Source organism: Pelophylax lessonae (assembly GCF_965119305.1).
Source record: "Pelophylax lessonae genome assembly, chromosome: 4".
In the NCBI taxonomy this organism is placed as follows: domain Eukaryota; kingdom Metazoa; phylum Chordata; class Amphibia; order Anura; family Ranidae; genus Pelophylax; species Pelophylax lessonae.
In genome coordinates, this window is record NC_138771.1 from 632,766,924 (window position 1) to 632,788,742 (window position 21,819).

Sequence of the window (21,819 nt, forward strand, 5' to 3'; positions counted from 1 at the left end):
TGTCGATAGTGGAACTGAGGTCAGGCCTACGGCCAGGAGGTCCAAGTCCAAGCTTGATGACACCTGGCGCGAGGTTGAGGTGTGAAGTTTCCATTGCATCCAAATAGAGTCAAATCTTTTACGTGTGCCCCTACATATAGCAAGCCATTCTTCTGCCTCCATGATCTCATTCACCTTCCAAAGCCAATCCGCCTCACTTGGATTATGCAAGCTCTTCCAGTGAATAGGTATGAGACACTTGGCAGCACTAAGAAGATGGGGGAGAGCACTCCGTTTATAGTTAGAGGTAGGCGTGTGAGGGACGTGGAGGAGGAAAAGCTCTGGTGAGCTGGGGAGATCTATCCCCAGGCCATCTAGAATTGTCAGTTCTTTTTAACTCAAATAAAAAGACATAGACCCACACACCACGTCTGATGTTACTTGGCAAACTTAATTGGGCAGTTGTGTACAATTGCTATTTCATCACACCATCACACAGTAGCAGTAATACATGCCTAAAATTTTAGAACACATTTTTTTTCCCAATCAGTCCTAAGAAAACAAAAAAAAAAAAGGACAGTGACTTTTCTTTTTCTTGGGTTTTCTGCCTTGGTGCTGGTCTGTAACAGAACAATGAAGTTTCCTATTATATAATGCTGGACTGTGCCTGCTGCCACTACCATTAAAGTTGGAGTTTTCAGCATTTTTCAGGTTTTTTTTTTTGTTTTTTAGATACGTTTATTGAACTTCCATGTGTTATGCAAGAAACCAATAAGCAATAAACTAAGTACAACCCATCTATGCCTCCCATGCTTCGATAAAACTGATAGTAGTACAAAAAAGCGGTGGTAGACATCAAGTTGGTGTATTTTTCATACAACATTCCTAACAGCTTTCAATGCCAGCCTGCAGCGCCTAAAGTTAGCAAGATAATTTTTTTGTATGAAGTGCTCCTACCCTGAGCTGGCTAAATTTAGAGTTTGGCTTTGCTGCAACCAGCTAATCTGCAGTTTACTTTTTAGGTCTGATCAGGTTTATCCGCAAGCCTTGGGATTGTTTGTTACTGCCTGCCTCTGGAAGAATATTCCAGAAATAGTGTGGGAAGATCAATCCCTGGGTTATGAACAGTTATATGACCCTAGCTAATCCCTGGGAAGATGATATTGAAGGTGTGGCTGGGAAGATAAATACTTGGCAGGATCTATTAGAGAATTGATTGCCAGGCTCTCTAAGGCCCTGTTTACACCTGAGCGTATTTCAGCTCGTAAAATGCTCATCTCTTAAGTCTCAAAACGCTCAAGAAGCAAAATCCAATTAATTTCAATGGTCCCTGTTCACATATGAGCGTTATATCTCCTGAAGCAAAACCTCTGAAGCCCAAAAAAGTACATGAGCTTCTTTTTCGGCAGATTACAAGCGTTTTTGTTTGATGTGAATGCCTGCCTCAAAAAACGTCTGCAAAAAACGCCTGAAAAAAGCCAGAAAGAAATGCCTGGAAAAAAAACCCCCCAAAAAATGCCTGAAAAATGCCCAAAAAAATGCCTGAAAACGATAGCTCAGGTGTAAATGATAGAGGAAATGGAAGAATTGATTCATATCTCTCAAGAGCGGATACAAAAATTAATAAATACGTGGTTATGTTGGATTCATTTCAAAACCACTGTGCATTTTCATTCTTATGTTCCCTAAACACGGTTCAGACCCACTTAATGATGCTGAAGGTCAACACCGCTCACTTCAGGCGAGCGTATGGAAATGGGAGGTGAGTCTACCCTCAGCCGGTTATATATTTGGCCATTACCCACTTCCCTCCTTTGCCAACACAAGATTACATTTATGACCAATGAACTTAGAAAGAATGAATGAACAAAATATTGAATTGGAAAGAATGCCCTATTTCATGTTATTAGCTTTTATTTATCAGGTAAACAGTGGTTTGTCTTTTCTCATGAGATATTCTCTAGAGTTCATGTTTGGTCTTAATAATATGATGAAACATTTGGGAAAAAACATACAAATCAGCAATGCCCAACTAGATGACAGTATGGCAAAAATTTCCATAGCCACTGTGTACTTCCCCTGAGCACTAAGGTATGCTGGGATAAAAGAAATCCAGACACTGAGGAAGGCCAACATGCTAAAAGTAATATACTGGGCCTCATTGAAGCTATCAGGAAGTCTCCTAGACAGAAAAGCCACAATGAAACTAACAAATGCCAAGAGACTAAGATACCCCAACATGGCCCAGAAGGCAATAGCTGACCCTTCGTTACATTCATAACTTATGATCCGTGACTCAGTTCTAGTGCTGAGTTTTTGAAACGGAGGGGCAAGTGACAACCAAAAGATGCACAAAGTTAGTTGTAAAAGGGAACAGATGAATATTATAAAAAACGAAACCCATGGACTAGTCCATAGCCTCAGTTTGCTACCAGGTTTGGTGGCCATGAAGGCACATACTACCATAACAGTTTTTGCCAAGATGCAGGAAACACAGAGAGTAAAAACCATGCCAAATGCTGATTGCCGTAGGAGACATGTCTCTCTCTGGGGCGGTCCAATGAAAATCAAAGAACAAAAGAAACAAAGCGACAAGGAAAGGAGGAGAAGACAGCTGAGCCTGTAATTGCTTGCTTTCACTATGGGACTGTTTCTATATAGGACAAAAAGTCTCAAAATGACATTTGGAACCAAAGAGGAGAAAATGGTGATCGCTGCCAATGTTGCTCCCAGAGGATCTTCATAGGACAGGTATTCAATGGTTTTAGGAAGACACATGGATTTCTGAGGATTGGGCCAATGGTCCCATGAACACTTTAAGCAGTCAACAGAATCTGAAAAGAATCAAAAAGTCAAAAACTTAAAGCAGATTTTCACTGCATCTGAGCACCAGAAACCAAAAACGCTATTTAATTCATTCTTAATATTCAGAGAAAACTCCCCCATCCATCCATGTCTCTATGCTTTATTTTATTGAGAAAAAACACCCTAGATTTTCTAGCTGTGGCCATCTTGTGTAAGGGAAAATGATTCATGTAGCATTCACTTCCTGGAATACATCTGCCCTTAGCTCAAGCATGCCTGCAAGAGGGCGTGCTTAGCTGAGAAAATCCCTCCTCCTTCCCTCCCCTCCTGAAGACTCCTGGGATGTATGACATTATTTGCCTAAGCAAGAAACCAGAAAGTAACTGAAGAAATGTAAAAAAAAAAAAAAAAGTTTAAAACATGTATATATGATATACTTTCCTATCTATTTACTAATGCTAGCAGCATGATGATTAAAAATAATTAATGTCGATTGGGAGAGTGAAGTTCCACTTTGATCTCCAGTAGTATCGTCTCATCAATGACACTGCTTTGAATGTTTAATGCAGATTACAACTGTAGTATGTCTACACTCTGAATGTGAAAGAGGAACATGAAACTGACAGATATATGCAAATATATATAATGTAAAAAATAAATAAATTAATAGCTCAGAAAAAATTCAAAAGCAGCTCTCAATATTGCAATATTTATCCTCTACCCAGCTGTGTCCTTTAAAGACTCACCTCTTCATGGTTCAGGTCCAGCCCACTTTTAGGGTATATGAGGCTCTTCTGAGTCATTCAACCAAATTACAGTGGGCTCAAAACATCATGGACACCCCCCCCCCTTTTATTATTTCAGGCTTACAATATAATGCCACAGAACATGGCACTGACATAATTTCAGCACCATTCTCTGCATCATTGATGACTATTCCAGTACTGAAGAGGAAAAAGACCTTGGGGGGATATTTTGAGCTTTAACCACTTAAGGACCGCCCTCCGCAGTTATACTGTGGCAGGCTGGCCCTCCTGCACAAACGGCCGTAGGTCTACATCAGTCGCGCGCCTGCAGCTAGGCAACAGGGGCTCCGATGCACGGGGCAGGCAGCTCAGATTGCCGCCTGACACCCGCGATCGCTCCCCGCTGAGAGAGAAGAACGGTCAGCTGTTGTAAACTCAGCTGACCGTTCTTCTCCCTGAAATGATCACAGAGCTCTTCTATATAGGATCACAGGTCTCTGTGATCCTTTCACAAGCCCCGCCCCCATACAGTTAGAAACATGCCCCTAGGTACACATTTAACCCTTTGTTCACCCCTGGGTTAACCCCTTCCCTGCCAGTGTCATTATTACAGTAACAGTGCATATTTTTAGCACTGAGTAATGTCACTGATCCCCCCAAAAGTGTCAAAAATGTCAGTTAGGGGTCCAATCTGTCCGCCACAATCTCGGAGTCCCGCTAAAAATCGGAGAACGCCACAATTACTAGTAAAAATACCTTACCAAAAATATGTAGCAGACAACAAATTGGCCTAAAATGTTGAAAAAAAAATGATTTTTACATTTTTTTTTGGGTAATGTTATATAGCAGAATGTGAAAATTATTGTTGTTTTTTCAGAATTGTTTCTCTATTTTTGTTTATAGCGCAAAAAATAAAAATGGCAGAGGTGATCAAATACCCCCAAAAGAAAGCTCTATTTGTGGGACATTAATTCTGGGACCTGGGATTCTGTGTTTGAGTAGTGCTGGAGGTTTGCTTAAGTTTTCAAACTCACTCAACTCATAAGAGAATCAAATAACAAAAATAAATAGGACTTTCAAGGTGTCCTCCCGTAAATAAGCCATCAACTGTCATTAAAACTTCCTATGATTTTATTTATATTAGCCTAAAAAAAATGATCATTAAATCCAAAAGGTGCTTGGCATTCAGGCCACCAGTGGCCAGTACAAAATGACAAAACATAAAATTCTATGAATCTATTATTTCACAGTCTGCCATTCTCGCCCATACCCTCCAGCATTCTATATACATATTTATCCTTTGAGCATCATGCAAGGGATACCCAAAATTGTACTTTTAGTACAAACTTCTGGAAAAAATCAATTAGCCAATCACACAAGCATGACATTACTTTTCTGGTGGCATTCCATACCCCAAGAGTGCATGGGACGCCTCACGTCCAGGCCACTTTTTGCGATTCGGCACTGTGAGACTTTAACTGACAATTGCGGGGTCGTGCAACGCCGTACCCAAACGAAATTGATGTCCTTTTTTTCCCACAAACAGAGCTTTCTTTTGGTGGTATTTGATCACCTGTGCGATTTTTACTTTTTGTGCTATAAACAAAAAAAGAGCGTAAATTTTGAAAAAAATAACAATATTTTTCACATTTTTTATATGAAATTCCCCCCAAAAAAATGTAAAAATCTAAATTTTTTTACATTTTTGGCCAATTTGTTTTCTGCTACCTATGTTTGGTAAAGAAAATCACAATAAGCGTATTTTGATTGGTTTACGCAAAAGTTATTGCGTTTACCAACTAAGGGAAAGATTTCTGTAATTTTTGGTGTTTTTTTTTTAACGAGTAATGGCGGCGATTTGCGATTTTTTTTGCGGGACTACGACATTGCGGCGGACAGATTGGACCCTTGACTGACATTTTTGACACTTTTGGGGGTACCAGTGACATTACTACAGTAATCAGTGCTATAAATATGAACTGTTACTGTAAAAATGACACTGGCAGGGAAGGGGTTAATTTTATTGGAGAGGGAGGAGTTAATGTATGCCTGGTGCTTACTGATGTGTGTGGGGGGAGGTGACTGAGTGACACAGATCGCAGGTTCAGCTATGCTGAACCCTGCAATCTGACCCTGTCTGTCACTTAGGAGATGTGGAGTGTTTACACAAGCGGGCGGATCTCCAGACTCGATTCCCCGACGATCGGGGAAGAGCGGTGGCGAACGCCGCCGCTCCCCCCTGGCCCGACTCCTGCTGTGACTGAATACAGCGGGAGCAAGCCTCCGGCGGCGCGTGCGCGCCGCCAACAAGGGGAGGAGTCCAGAGACGTAGGTCTACGTCGCTGGACGGGAACGAGCCACTTTACCGCAGTACGGTCAACGTGACCGGTCGGCAAGTGGTTAAATTACAAAATGGCTTATGTAGCAATTTTATATGCTATATCATTTTTCAAAAAAGTGGAGTTTTCCATTAATCTAATTTCCATATGAGATTCCAGGCTTATTTTGCTGAACTTTCAGCAAATGTAAAATTGGCAATTCCACTGCAAAACCAAGTTTGCTTGCTCATCTCCAATAATAAGGTTGCGCTTCCAATCATGACCTGTATGTTATACCTACTTGATAATATATACAAGGATGTGGTCATTAGTCACCTGATTGGTTGGTAATCTCTCCTTGAGGACATGGTACACACTCATAGCAGCAGACAGGTTGTCCACTTCTTGGAGCCTTCCGAAATCCTCGTAGACAGCTTTCACTGCAGACTGATTGTGGGACCTGGTGGTATTCCAGTCAAAAAGCATCCTTTATTCAGTGAAGCCAACATTAATAGTCCTATTATTACTTATCTAAAAATTAGTTAATGTAGAACTCTGCCTAAAATGTTCTTAGATTGTTGGGTGATTGATTGGTCTCAAACCTCTGCTAGGTTTTCATTATTGTGTTTCTCCTTTTAGGGTGCTTTTCAGGACTCTAAGTGCATAACGTTTTTCCAATAGAGACACAAATAGCAATACAAGCTATTTTTTGGAAATTTAGGAAGGGTTTTGGCAGAATAGATGATCAGCCAAATGATCAGATAGAGAGTAACTGTAACATACAGGTGAAAGGTTAGAAGCAATAAGGCAAAACAGATTTAGGATGGCAAAAAAACATACATACGTTGTAGAATAATATAGTCTGCAGAAGCATGGAAAGCCACACAGACATGTACTCTTTACAAAAAATGTCTTTGTGACTTAAACTGGCCAAAGATTGATCAAAATTTAGCCAGTTTCAGCAGGGACTGGCTGAATTTTGATCCATGCTTAGTCATTCCTGCTTGAAGTAGTTGACAGAAGCCAAAAAAAAAAACACAGCTAATTGTAAGAATCCTCATAGAGTGCATCCCTCACAGTGATCAAGGATAGCTTTGGTAACACAGGTTAACGACTGAGGGGATCAAAGGCCTAAGGACATAGAAGGCCAACCCACTGCAACTAAAGTACTCCGGGAGCAATTAACAATTAACAAGATTCACAGTAGCTGGGTCATCTAGAGAAGCTGTGTGCTGTTAGGCTCCTGCCCATGCTTACTGCATGCTGGTTCTGACACTGGAGGGCCTCTCACCTGCCCGCAGATCACTTGCCTAGCTACCACTGTCACATCAGGTGTGTCCTCTCTGAGCTGCTGAGGGAGGAAAGGAGAGAAATGTTTCTTCTCTGGATGTGTCCAGGAACCCATGGAGTTGTGGCAAAATAAGTTAAAAGGTACTGCTCCTGCATATAAGCATGGTTAGTAAATAGGCACTTCGCTACAGGCTCAAATTCTGTTTCAGCTTTTATTGTTGCAATATGGTTGGGCAATTTCTGCTTTTTTCCTTTATGGTCTCAGAAACAGAAGAGAGTCGGAAATCTCCTAAAAAGAGACACAAAAAGAAATAAATCTGGCACAGCTCCAGCCCTCTTTACAGACTAACCACAGGAGGCTATAAATATGACTTTTAGGAAGGACGAGGCCTATTAGGACCGCCATTTATGGCAATAAGAAGCATTTAGGACCTCCAATATCACGTAAATCTGAACTTGAGGAATTCAACCACTTTGCAAAATGTGCTGACATACTATGAGTTAAGACCAATAAGGTGCATGCCATCTTGCGGACTTATCTCTTTAGTTTACATCTGACAGTTTTGCTGAGCTGAACTCTGGGAGTACAGCTGTTACTACCCTCTCCAAGCTCTGACAGGGAAGATGCTGTGTTTTCACACACAGCATCTCTGCCCACACCTCCCCTCTGTTGTTCATTCACAGGAACCTTTGTATTCTGTGAATAACTTCACCTAGTACAAAGCATTGGGCAGAAGAAACAGAGCAGTGGACACAGCAGTGACATGCGGTTCTGCAGCCTCGGGAGCTGAGACTAGAAGGCCCAATGTTGGAAGCACACAGAAATAGTTATGCTAATGGTACTCAGAAAACATGTAAACTGTAAATTAAAGAGATAAGTCCACGGGGTGGCATGCACCTTGTTGGATTGGACTTAACCTCTACTGATCAAGCACATATTACAAAGTTGCTGAATTCCTGGAGTTCAGTTTAAAATAAAATGTACAGCTTATAAAATGGGGTTTTGGAGAGTTTTTATAACTTCCAAACCTGGTGAGTACATAGGAAGTGAGGAGACAGCTGCAACAGTACAACTGTCAAAATTCTGACTTTTCCTGACTGGTGTTTTCCACTTTACTTTAGTCATCGTGTAACTAGGACAGGAAGTGAGGAAAAACAGCCTAATAGCAACAGAGACTGCATTAATAAAAAAACCTGGCACAGGATTTAACTCCTCCCTACTTTATCCAAACCGAATAGTATAATTTTGCCTGTAGTTCAATCACTTAAGGACTAGGGATGATCGAACAGTTCGGGTCAACCATCGGCTGTTCGAAATTCGGCCGAATTCCGAACTTTTTGCAGTAAAAGTTCGGAATTCGGCAACAAGAACCGCACAAAATGCAATGGGACAGGAACTAGGCTTTAAAAGCCCGTGATTGGACCAGAAACGTCAGGAAAAGCCAATTGCGGGGGCAGGAGTATGCTAGGAAGGGGATTGGAGTGACTAGGGGGTCCAGAGGCCAATCAGTAGTGAATATGCCCTCCAGTATATAACATAGCCCTGCCAAATCTCTAGCACTGTAATACAGGGGCTGTGGAAGAGAGTGGAAGCAGTTCTGTTACTCCTGCTGCAAAAGTGTCATTTAGCAATTATTAGTGTGAGGAAAGGGATATGCAGTGTAGTTAGGGTACTATATACCACTATAGTTAGATTCAAAAATATAGTTTCTGTAGGGAAAGTGTTAGGTGTCAGGGTGACCGTAATGTAGTTTAGGGTGAACTGACTCTGACTGCTATGCCAGGGTGACCGAACTCATCCATGTCAGGGTGACTGCCAGAAGAAAAAGATAATTTTTCTTAGAATTATTAATAGAGCAGGGTTGTGGCTCCGCTCCTTTCACACCTGGGCGTTTTTGTTTCAGGTATTTATTGGGCTTTTTTGTGGACATCTTTGGAGGCAGGCATGACATCTGAACTTCTGTGTAGGGGTATATAGACACACACATATATGTATATATACTGTGGGGATTCGCTCGGTGGTAGGCGTGGATGACCCCTTTGGGGGTGCGTTTACACAAGGAGATAGCCGAGAAGTGGTTGCAAACAGTTTGGTTTATTCATGCAATTTTCTTCACCAGACTGCATGCAGCAAAAACATCCAAAATAAAATAAAGCACAAAATAAATCCTTGCCACTGTGGGCGGCTACCTTCTCACACACCGGAACCTACCTAAGAGTCTGTCCCCAACCTACTGTTTGGCAGACTTGCTGATCCTACAGCGGACACTCAATAGTCCATGTTTTATCTTCCCACAACAAATGTCCATTGAACATGTCCCTTTACTCTTCACATTGAGAATGTCCCTTTGCTTGTCTCTTCACATGCAAACATTCCTTTATTTCTTCCACATAGAAATAGTTTGTTTTCTCACCTTGAGAAGTCTTCACAACTGTTTACCCTCCTTAGCGCACATCACTTCAGGGGGTCTTCTCCCATGCTCACACAGCTTGTCGGGAGGCACACATCTGACTGTCCTCTACCCACACGGCGTCAGGAGGCAGCAGTTCTTCTCCCATGCCCACACGGCGTCGGGAGGCACACGTCTGACTGTCCTCCTCTTCCCAGCTCACACAGCGACAGGAGGCAGCAATCCTTAGACTTCCTTTGGACAAATTATAGAGGCCTTCATTTCCTCAGTCTGAACAGCTGAATGGTTTTCAACTTCCTGCTGGCTCTCTCTGCAGCGGACACCCTATAGTAATTGGTGAACTTTCCAAACCAGGTGGGAATGTATCTCCTGTCTGTGACTACATCCCCAGATTTACCTGACTTCCTGTCACAATACACATACACACATATAGGTGTGAAAGGAGCGGAACACCATCCATGCGCTAATTAAATAATTTGCAGGGATAGGGTTCCGCTCCTTTCACACCTATATGTGTGTATGTGTATATATACATATATGTGTGTGTGTATATATATACCCCTACACAGAAGTTCAGATGTCATGCCTGCCTCCAAAGATGCCCAAAAAATGCCCAATAAACGCCTGCAACAAAATGCCCAGGTGTGAAAGGAGCGGAGCCACATCCCTGCGCTATTGAAATCCTAAGAAAAATTATCTTTTTTTTCTGGTTCTGGACATGCTACAGAGCTGAAACTTCACAGGTACACTTTTTAGACCCCCCCAGACACCAAATCCAAAGAAATCTCTTTTTTTTTTTAACAATTTTTTCAATAATTGGCTCTCTATCAAAAACGACAATTTTAAGAACTTTTTTTTGTGTGATTAATAGTCCCTGGTGCATGACCCAGAACCCTAGGCACCTTTTAGGAGCATTTATTGGGTTTTAGGGCTTCAAAATGGTGTTTTTTGATTTCCGAAGTTCGGATCCCATTGATTTCAATAGGGTTCTAGAAACGGACCCGAACTTTCGGGAAGTTCGGGTGTTCTGGCCGAACCAAACTTTTCAAAAGTTCGATCATCCCTATTAAGGACCGAGATTTTTTCTAACATGTATTGTTTACAAGTTTTAATCAGTATTTTTTGCTAGACAATTACTTAGAACCCCCAAACATTATATATTTTTTTTTTTTATTATTTTTTTAAACAGAGACCCTAAAGAATAAAATGGTGGTCATTTATATGTTTTATGTCACACGGTTTTTGCGCAGTGGTTTTTCAAATGCAATTTACAGTTTAATGAATAATAAAAAAAAAAAACATAATATATACCTCAATATTTTTGTATAATATGAAAGATGATGTTACATGCCTAACATGTCATGCTGTAAAATTGTGTGCGCTCGTGGAATGGTGCCAAGCTACGGCACTTAAAAATCTCCATAGAATCTCCTTAAAAATGACTACAGGTTACCAGTTTAGAGGTATAGAGGCGGTTAAGTGTTGGAATTATTGCTCTTGCTCAGACATTCACAGCAATACCTCACAAGTGCGGTGCAAACACTGTTTACATATGTGGGCGTGACCTATGCGTTCACTACTGCGCGCGAGCGCGTGGTAATGATGTGCTTTAAAAAAAATGTTACTATTTATTTTATTATATATTTTTTTATTTTCAGATTGTCCTTTAAAAAAAAAATGTGAACACTTTTATTGTTATCACAAGGAATGTACACATCCCTTGCAAATAACAATACAGTATGACAGGTCCTCTTTATGAAGAGGTCTGGGGTCTAAAAGACCCCAAATCTCTCCTCTACCCTTGAAAGCAAAAGATAAAGATCTTTTGCTTTAAAAAAAACAAAACAAAACACGTTCACATGGTTCGAGAAACGGAAGTGACGACAACATCACTCTCTCCAAGGGCATAAAGATGAGTGGTGGCCATCTTACCATCACTCATCTCTATGCAAATACCCTCCCTGTCATGGCCGGATGGTTTCCAGGCTCAACGATCAGTAACTTTAGCCCCGGAACCACTGGAAAGTGGCGGTGGGGGGGCACCTCTCCCACTGCTTCTAAAAGAGATCTCATTGGGAATCTGCCTCTGGGATCACTTTTAATGGAAAGTCTGCCACCTAAGAGAAAGAATGATAGCGGGGGTTATGGCATCTAGCTGCAGCCATACCCCGGTATTTACCATCTAAAACATGACATATATTCCCAGTTAAGCAGTCGGCAAGTGGTTTATCACTAGTGGGAAGGGTTGAGGGACTTTCAAACCTTAGGCCATTCAGACAAGCAAAGCTCCAACTCATTTGGGTAGTGCTGGAGCTTGCCACCAAGCCATATTTCTGTGCATTTATCACATTCAACTAAACTTGTCTTCCAGTGTTAAACATGTTTTTCTGTTATCCAAATAGCAGGGACCTGCATGGCTATAAATGTTAGATGATGTTCCTGATGCTCATTAGAATCAAAGAAAACTTCAACGTTATGGAACAAGTTAAACTGGAAACACCTCCATGTAACTAGATATACAGTAGGTACCCACATTTTTTACTTTAGGTTTCTGGAATTCGTAATTAATACATAATGTGAAATATTACATTACCCATAGGCAAAGCCACACCTGTTGATTTCCAGCAGGCCACCAGATCAAACTCGTGTTTACACTGAAAACTTGACCAGGAGCCGCATCGTTATCATAACTGCCAATCTTGACATGTTGTATCAAGCCCTCTGGGCTCAGTTGCCAGTTCATAATGTCGTAAACTGCTGGTGGGTCTCCATTCTCATCAAAGTAAAGTTCTCTCCCATTAGGTAGCTTTAACTGGACCTTCTTCATGTAGTTCAGAAGCTGCAAGAGCCAAAGAAATTTACCAAGGACATTGTTAAAAAAATTGTTACATAAATTGTGTATGAATATTTTTGTATTTTAAATTGAACTTGTCCATTGCAAAGCAGCATATTCTCTTCAATGTCATTCCTCAGCTGAATATATTTATCTTTCATACACTTCCTGACCACTTTGTTTACCCACGGGGATGGAGAGAAGAAGCCCTGTCCAGGTTCCAACTCAAACTTACATATAGCTGAGAAATCTCTTTCCACCCCACTTAACAACTGCAATTCTGCTTACGCTCTCATTTTATATGCTGGCAGAAGCGGATAGGCGGGGCACAATAGACATGTCCCAATAATAGCTATAATAATAACGATGCAAATTATGTATAAATTAAATTAAACAAACGGATGCCTGTGTAGTAGTTACCATTAAGCATATGAAGAATGGGTTTATGTGCTTGCGTTTTATTTTGGGACATATTTTTGATATGTTTTAATTCATGATTATGTATTTGTACATTTAAGATTGTATGATTTTAAAAACGTTTTATGCATTAGTGTTGTTTTTGGCTGTGTGATCGGAGTCTCCCGATCTATTGGTTTCCGCTGGGAGATGATGCCGTGTTCCACTGCGGTCTATTGTGACTGCCTAAAATAAATAAAGAGTTAATGGAGACATCCGTGTTTTGCTCAATTGGGCTTACACGGGTTGCATCCGTTTGTTTAATTTAACAAATACATAATTTGCATCGTTATTATTATAGCAGTGCTATTATTGGGCTTGATTTACCCGTAATGTGACATTCGGAAAATGTTTGGTTCCGGGTGTTGGTACGCTCGTGGACCACATTTTTAATCCGGATGTCTTCCATTATGATATGCCAGTTCCGGTCGTTGACACGCAAGTGTCTTTCTTCCGCGTTCCGGGACATGTCTATTGTGCCCCGCCTATCCGCTTCTGCCAGCGTATAAAATTAGGACGTTCACCGCAGGCCACACCCCCTGACGATGTCAATCTCTGACGAAATGCGTAGGAGGAGCCTGTGGTGCGTCACGCTGTGACTGCAGAGAGGACGCGGCGGCCATCTTTTGGGCAGAAATCGAGCCTCCAGGACACTCTGAAACACACACGCTCAAAAACTTCACCCAAATGTGAGTTGCCACTTTGTAGATTATGTCAAATAAAGCATTTTAAATGGTACTACACTATGGCAGTTGTTTCCCTTCCTTATATGTTATAACATCTTGAGAGGAGCGGATACGATCGGTGAGGGAGCCGGTGCAGGACCTGTCAGTGGAGTTTGATATATGCTGATTTTGATCCCTGTTATGGGGATCAAATATCTGTGGTAAGAGGCCAATCTTTACTCTTGGTGGTGGTACTCCTTACACGGGGACATCGGTTTTTTGGAGTGTCTTTGGGAGCACATATCTCATCTTTCCAGGAAGATTTTTCATATTAAATGATATATATATGTGGACTGTTTTAATATAAGGACTGTGTAGTTCTCTTATATATTCAAATTCTAAGCGCTACACCTATATTGTTTTATAACTTAACACAACTCAAATTTTTTTTTTTTTTATTTACAAATTGAAAATAAAAAAGTACCTCAAAAGGTCGAAAATTGAAAATATTGGAACATAATTTGTTAACATATAGATTCTTGATATTGTAACAAGTTCTTAGATCATCTAAAGCTTTAGCAACCACATGTATGGCCATATAAGCACTGTAAGTGACTCGTAAATTGGAGATATCAGTGAAGCTGTTCTGAATGTTTTCAAGACTTTCATTGCCTGTGCAATACTTAACTGACGTACTTGGGACAATTGTGATGTTGTTCTGATCTAGCAATGCACAGTTAAATGTTTTCTCCCAGAAGATCTTTACCCACTTCCCTCCCCAGGGTAAAGAGGGGTGGATTGCATTAAGAAACTCCTTAAATCCCATGATTGTTCCTCTATGGAGAGCCAGTCCAATTGTGCCAGTAACAAACTGGGCAAGGGTTCTTGTAGAAAAGATGGTAGATGTTGACCAAGCCTCACTGGCCACAAATATTCTTTGGGTAACATTCTGTCTCATCATCTCAACAACTATCATGGCAAAATCCAGGTCCCGAGAAAAGACAACGACCACCATTGCTGTTGACTCTTTAATTACTTTGACGATATGAGGAACATTTCGGTCAGATTGGCTTGAAATAAGGCTCTCTGTAAAAGCCACACATGCCCCAGCTTTGACGATTTCTTGCCTGACAAGTTGAATGCCTTGCAGTCCATAATCATTGTCCACACCCACCAGTCCAACCCACATCCAACCAAAATGTAACAGAAGCTGGGCAATACCTCTAGACTGAAAAGCATCACTAGGAACAGTTCTGAAGAAAGAGGGGAACTTTTGTTTGTCACTGAGAAGAGGGCTTGTAGCAAAATTGCTGATCTGTTTAAACAAAAATTTGGTAAATGATTATTTTTTTGCTGCAAAGTTCGAAATTCTAAAGATGACCATGGCTTTAAAAATATTTTATTTAATAGATGAGTAAAATGTATGTGTAATGTATGAGGGGATGCATGACTAGATATAGAATAAATAGATTGTTTAGGCAAGTAAACCCTACTATATGGTCAGCATAAGGAAGACAGTGAAAGGCTTTTAAGATTCTTGTCTTGTTCTCTAAGCTTGTACAAACTTCCTTGGCATGGAAAGACCTCACCAATAATAGCATTTCAATGATTTTTTTAGACATTAGCCCTGGGTCAAGCTCTGTGGGAGTGAATAGACTGATAGATACAAAGTAGATAGATATAATTGCATATATTTATTTATAACATTTTACTTTTTTTGATGCTGGATTGGGATTTTATGCATCCAGTTGATGTTCAAGTAGATGAACACTGGCTATGACAGAGTGAGCTCACCATGCTGTCACTTGTTGTTCACTAGCAGCATTGATCTTTGGGGTCTATGCTTTAACCATAGCTTGTGTCGGGACCCAGGTCTGAACCTACAACTTCTGCCAACTCACAATTCCTCGGATACTCTTGCCTTGTACCTTGTTTCTCGTGAACCTTGAACTCTTGCTTCTCCTATGAACTATCTATTTAAGCCGTGCCTTTGCACTTCCTGATTGGCAGATTACTGTGCTCTCTCCAGCAAACATTTAATTCTTGTCACTCCTGCTGCCGTCAATATCTTCACTACCACTTGTTACCGACCTTTGGCTTGTTCATCGACTACGCTTCTGCTTGTTCCTTATCTGCTTCATCTGCTACTTGCCTCCCACTTGCTCTCTCCCTGCTGGGGCAATCCTTAGGACAGCAATCTGGCGTTGGCATGCAGTGAAACTCATTTCCCCTATCAGGAGCTCTGGTGAAGACTGGCTGGTGCTTGGGTGTGCCTGCATTATCTGCTAGCAGAAATGTTTGTATTCATCCAGCTGACTACTCGTGAATCTCTCAACTGCTACAGCTACTGGCCTCTGAGCCTGACTCCAGACTGTGACAGCTTAACTGTTGGTAGGGAAAGGAGAATATGAGTAGGAGATAACTAGGTGGGGTAATTTAACTATGGATGGTGACCAGATTGTAGGAACTTGCTTAGATCATCTTAAGAGAGACCTTCCTATGGCTTACATAATCCATATCAAAAAGTATTAAGACTATTCTGAATTCACAAGACTGTAAACCACCTCTTATTCAGTTTATTTATTTATAGTTTGACTCCAAACCTTTTTTACATTTTACATATAGTAATAATAAATTCAATTCTGCAATAATTTATTAAAGTCTTCATCCTCTTTTGAAATATTTATCTTTATTCCCTCTCCTGATTAGGTGTCACCAGGGCACAGAGTGAAGGAAAATCCCACCATTGACAGCTGTCAATACATAGTATAGGAATTGAAGGGAATTATCCTAACTAGTTTTTGACAACTGTCATAGGTTTAATTTTCTGTCTTGTTTGCAAAATTTGACTAGAATCTCTTTAATGGGGGAATAGTAGAATTCAAGCAGTTTTTCGATACAGGGAAGGGTTTTGGATGGGAAGGATTTGGCCAGGCGTGGCGCTGGATTTGTGGGATGTTTGTAATCCCAATAGAATGGAGGACTGAAGACTTTTGAAGTGTTAATATATCAATTAGGTTGCTCATAGTTACTCTTTGCCTATTGAGAGACAGTAGATGAAAGCTAGAATGCCATTGAAAGAGAATCAATAAGGAAGTTACATGTTAAAGATGGTATTTCATTTAAAATTGGTAGTCATCATTAGGGTTGATTGAACGGTTTGGGTCGACCATCGGTTCGACCCCGAACATTGACTGTTCGAAATTCGGCCGAATTTCAAACTTTTTGCTGAAAAAGTTTGGAATTCAGCAACCAGAACCGACCGAAATGCAATGGGACATGAAACTGGGCTTTTAAAGCCTGTTATTGGACCAGAACCATCAGTAAAAGCCAATTGAGGGGGCAGGAGGATGCTAGGAATGTGATTGAAGTGACTAGGGGGTCCAGAGGCCAATCAGTAGTGAATACGCCCCCCCAGTACATACTGTAAGATAGCCCCGCCAAATCTCTAGCACTTTAATACAGGGCTGTGGAAGAGAGTGGAAGCAGTTCTGTTACTCCTGCTTCAAAGTGTCATTTAGCAATTATTAGTGTGAGGAAAGGGATATGTATTTATACACATACACATATATAGGTGTGAAAGTAGCAGAACCCTATGTCTGCGCTAATTAAATAATTTGCAGGCATAGGGCTATGCTCCTATAACACCTATATATGTGTATGTGTATAAATACATATATGTGTGTGTGTATATATACCCCTACACAGAAGTTCTGATGTTATGCCTGCCTCCAAAGACGCCCAAAAAATGCCCAAAAAAACGCCTGCTACAAAAACGCCCAGGTGTGTTGTTGCAGGTGTTTTTTTGGGGCATTTTTCGGGCATCTTTGGAGGCAGGCATAACATCTGAACTTCTGTATAGGGGTATATATACACACACACATATATGTATTTATACACATATAGGTGTGAAAGGAGCGAAGCCCTATGCCTGCTAATAAGTTCATTAGCGCAGCCATAGGGTTCTGCTACTTTAACACCTATATATGTGTATGTGTATATATACATACATGTGTGTGTGTATATATACCCCTACACAGAAGTTCAGATGTAATGCCTGCCTCCAAACACGTCCACAAAAAAGCCCTATAAACGCCTGCAACAAAAAGCCGGGTGTGAAAATAGCGGAGCCACTATCCTGCTCTACTGCAATTCTAATACAAACAAACTTTTTTTTTCTGGTTCTGGACATGCTACAGAGCTGAAACTTCACAGGTACACCTTTTAGACACTAAATCCAAAGAAATCTCATTTTTGTTTTCAATAACTTTTTCAATAATTGGCTCTCTATCAAAAATGTCAATTTTTAAGAACTTTTTTTGTGTGATTAATAGTCCCTGGGGTATGGCCCATAACCCTAGGCACTTTTTAGGGGCATTTATTGGGTTTTATGGCTTCAAAATGGTGTTTTTTGATTACCGAAGTTCGGGTCCCATTGATTTTAATGGGGTTCTGAAATCCGGGCCGAACTTTCGGGAAGTTCGGATGTTCTAGTCGAACCGAACTTTTCAAAAGTTCGATCATCCCTAGTCATCATGTTTTAGGGGTTACAAGCTCTTCTTTCTTCAGGGCATAGAAATATAAAGTACAGTTTGATGCTGTATCTATCAGCAAGTGTCTTTTTTTTTGGTTGCAATTATTTACCTAAGAAGTTAATAAATGGTAGTGATCCAGTTTCTGTAATGATCATTAGATAACACCGATGCAAATTGCTGCCACAGATCCCCTTTCAAGTTAAATAACTGCAATGAAAATACAGACCCACACTGAGACCAATACTGAAGCAGCTTTGTTTTGCACTTTTTAGCCTTGAAGATGTGGAACTTTTAACCCCCAAAATGTCTTGGCTAAAGATTTTGAATGAACCATGACCTTTAAGATATGACAAAAACTTTATTTCATCTTTCTTTGGAACTTCACTTTCTCTGGTGTTTCAAGGTTACTATTGTCTGTGTTTCCTTTAGGAAACTTACCTTTTATTGCATCACCAGGTTACAAAGTAGTGAATTATATACTCAAGTTAAATATTATATAATTTTTTATGCAAATTTTTGAAAATTACAGTGGCTTAAGGTTGAAATGAGAGGACATTTTTAATAACAATACATTACAAAATGCCTTGTGTCAAAATTATGTTTCATTGGTTTTTTTTTTCTCACAAATATGGAATTTAATTTTAAAGGTGTTTAAACGTGTATCAAACTCAGATAAAGACTTAAAAAACAGTATTTGTATAAGTTACCTGAGGGTACCAGAGAAGTCCAAGAACTTGAGCCAGTAGTATAGAGTGAGTAGATGTTGAGTGCCCGATGACGGCACTTAGGGGTACACCAAGAAAACATCGGTAGTTGGGGACAACCATCCCGCTTCCTGTCACTGCATGAAATGCTCCTTCTAAACTTTGCTGTATCACCATACAAGAGTCATAAGCCTGGAAGCCCAGTGTGATGTTAGGGAGAATAGCTGAACTCTTTGTGATTTCATCTATTGCATAGATCATCGCTTGGAACTGCTGGAAGTACTCCAAACTGAACCTTCGATGTAGGCAAACATAAAAGATATTCCAAAAAATACAATAGTAAAGTGGGATGAACTATTGTTTTTAAATATAAATATCTTCTGATATGGTACATTATTAAGATAACACATTCCAATAAAATAAAATAGTGCCAAAGGAAGTAACATAGAAGAGTGATGGCAGAACAAAGTATCCATACCCCTTGGAGGTATTAAAACTAAATTATGTGGGCATGGGACTGGATCTCTGCATAATTTTAAAAATGTTATGAGTGAAACAACTAACCAATAGCGTTCAGATCACTTAACACAACAATATCCCACTTCCCAATGAACTTTTACTGATTTTCAAGAAGAACTAATAAACAGAGCTAATTATTAAAAAGATGGGTGTTTGGGTGGGGCAGTTGATTGGCACCTAGAGACCAAGGAAAATAGCACCATTATTTGGTTAATTAGAAAAAGAAATTTGCACCAACTGCAGTGAGACAGTGCCATTTATTAGCATTGCCCTCACAAAAGATGGCCATGGAGGTCAACCGGTGTTTCAGTGTCCAATTGGACAGCTGATCCCCTGATGACACCTGCAGAGGCTTCAGAGGAACAAAAGCTCCTCTTAACTTCCATTCTCTCTGTTGAACAGCCAGCCAAACAGTGCCACCTACAGACCGGAGGATAAACTGTACCTACCTACAGGTGGTTTGTCAAGGAGTTTTGATGTGAGCAGTCACAGTTTACTCTTGCTTTGCGATGAGAATAATGAATGTTTTGATTCCCTTCTCAACTACATATCTAATGATATGTACTTTTTTTCTCAGAGAATAGGTGCAGGAACTCCCCTCTTCTGAGTCACTTCTTGTCTCCACCCCCCCCTACCCACCTCTGAGCAACCTCCCTTGGTTGAAAACCCAACCCACCTCCCAGTACCCCCCCTTTTAGAGACTACAGATAACAGAATCAAGTATAATTTTTGGTGATAAGAAATGTGTTAATAATAACAAGAAAAGCAGTACAGTAGCTCCCCAGCAGTAATAGACCCTTCCCAGCAACAACAGATTTTGCCAGCAGCAATAGACCCCCAGCAACAATGACCCCCAACAACAATGAACCCCAGTGGCAACAACAGATTTCCCAGCATCAGCCCAGCATCAATAGACTCTCCAGTAGCCAGCAACAATACACCACTCCCTCAACAGTAGATCCACCCCAGCAACAATTGACCCGCCCAGCAACATAAGCCCTAACAACAGCAATAGTTCCCCCCACAAGCAACAATAGACCTCCCAGCAACAATAGACTGCCACCTTAAAATATATCCCCCAACATCCAGCAACAATAGACCCCTCACTCAACAGTAGATTCCTTTCAGCAACATAAGTCCCTCCTCCAGCAACAATAATAGACCTCTGCCATGCAAAAATATGTCCCCTCCAGGAGCAATAGATCCCCCAGCAGCCAGCATCAATAGATTCTCCAGCACACCCCAGCTCCTCTTGCCATTACATACAGTCAGTGCTGGAGGTGCCGGAACTGCGTTCCCCCGCGTTCCTACTGAAAAAAAGCCCTGGATATACTAAACCTGAAATCAACGTTGAATAATACATTTGATGTGTTAAATTAATTAGAAATAACATTGTTAGTTACTATCAACAACTAAAAAGCAAATGTATCTCTAAATGTAGCTGGTTCACGTATTTATAATTTGCCATTTTAGCTATCCATTTGAAAAATAAAACCAAGCTATTGACAGCTTTTGAAGCCTTACTGGTACCTTAAGGACTGATGTTGATGATGATACTTTTGACGGTCAAGAGGGTATGGGGGACATATTGGTCAATCCATTGGGTCCATAATTATAAAAAAGGTTAAGAACAATCTCCTACCCCTTTATCTCTCCTTCTCTCTCTCTCAGTATTGTAGAATATGTGTGCAGATTAAGATCATTCCCTTTGTCAAAGGTCATGGTTACAGACTTTTGTAAGTTTGGCTTGCCATTATTGGCTGATTTCTTACCTATATTCTGCCTATTAGAAAAGGCAATTACATTTTTGTCAAATGAAGGGGCAGACTCTGGGTGATTTGTTTCCATTAAACTAGGCTCTGTGTAGAGTACAAAAAAATAAAAAATCAGCTTAGACTGCCATACCCCCCTAAATGTGAAGCGGTTCCTTACAGTACTTCCTTTTTATCACAACAATATCTATAGTCTTCAGGGATGAATGGCTTCCAGTATCACTGAGACTGAGGACATACTAAGAATAAATGAGCATCACCCTCGCACCCTCCTTTCAGAGTATGTTGAGGCAGAGAGTGACATTGATGTTGTGTCACCATGTGTTCTGCATCAGTGAGATTCATCCCACACCAAGAGGAGAAGACTAAAATGACCCAGCACATCATGTGTCCACCCTGAATACTTCTTAAAAAGCTCCATAATAAAAAAAAAAGTAAAACATACAGTGAAAGGGACACTAGGAAACTGAGCCCAGAGTTGGGCTTTAAGGAGCAAGCAACAAGACCTCACCATGTACATCACTTACTTGGAACAGGTGATCCTGGGAGGTCTCTTGGTGAAGGTGTAAAACTGGCTTACAGTGTCCAGATTAAGAGATAACACAATTCCAATCATCACATCTCCAGGCCGTATCACTCCCTCCAGATCAGACACATCCAGATGGCACTGGGGAGCTTCAGAGTTTAGGACATTTAAAAGCTGAGCCAGGACCAAAGTCCAGAGATAGAAGTGTAGGCTGATCATCATGTTGGGTTTCAGAAAAAAATGACTGTGAAAGAGAAATG

General features: G+C 40.6%; 1 protein-coding gene across 1 annotated transcript; it reads right to left on the bottom strand.

The window, feature by feature from the left end:
- Window positions 1-1,899: 1,899 nt before the first annotated feature.
- On the bottom strand, window positions 1,900-21,781 carry LOC309552872 (extracellular calcium-sensing receptor-like; the record flags this gene model as incomplete). Its single annotated transcript, XM_082253783.1, has 6 exons — window positions 1,900-2,813; window positions 6,185-6,308; window positions 12,143-12,388; window positions 13,988-14,818; window positions 18,746-19,037; window positions 21,561-21,781. 6 exons carry the CDS (start codon window positions 21,779-21,781, stop codon window positions 1,900-1,902), a joined length of 2,628 nt encoding a protein of 875 aa, XP_082109909.1.
- Window positions 21,782-21,819: the final 38 nt, after the last annotated feature.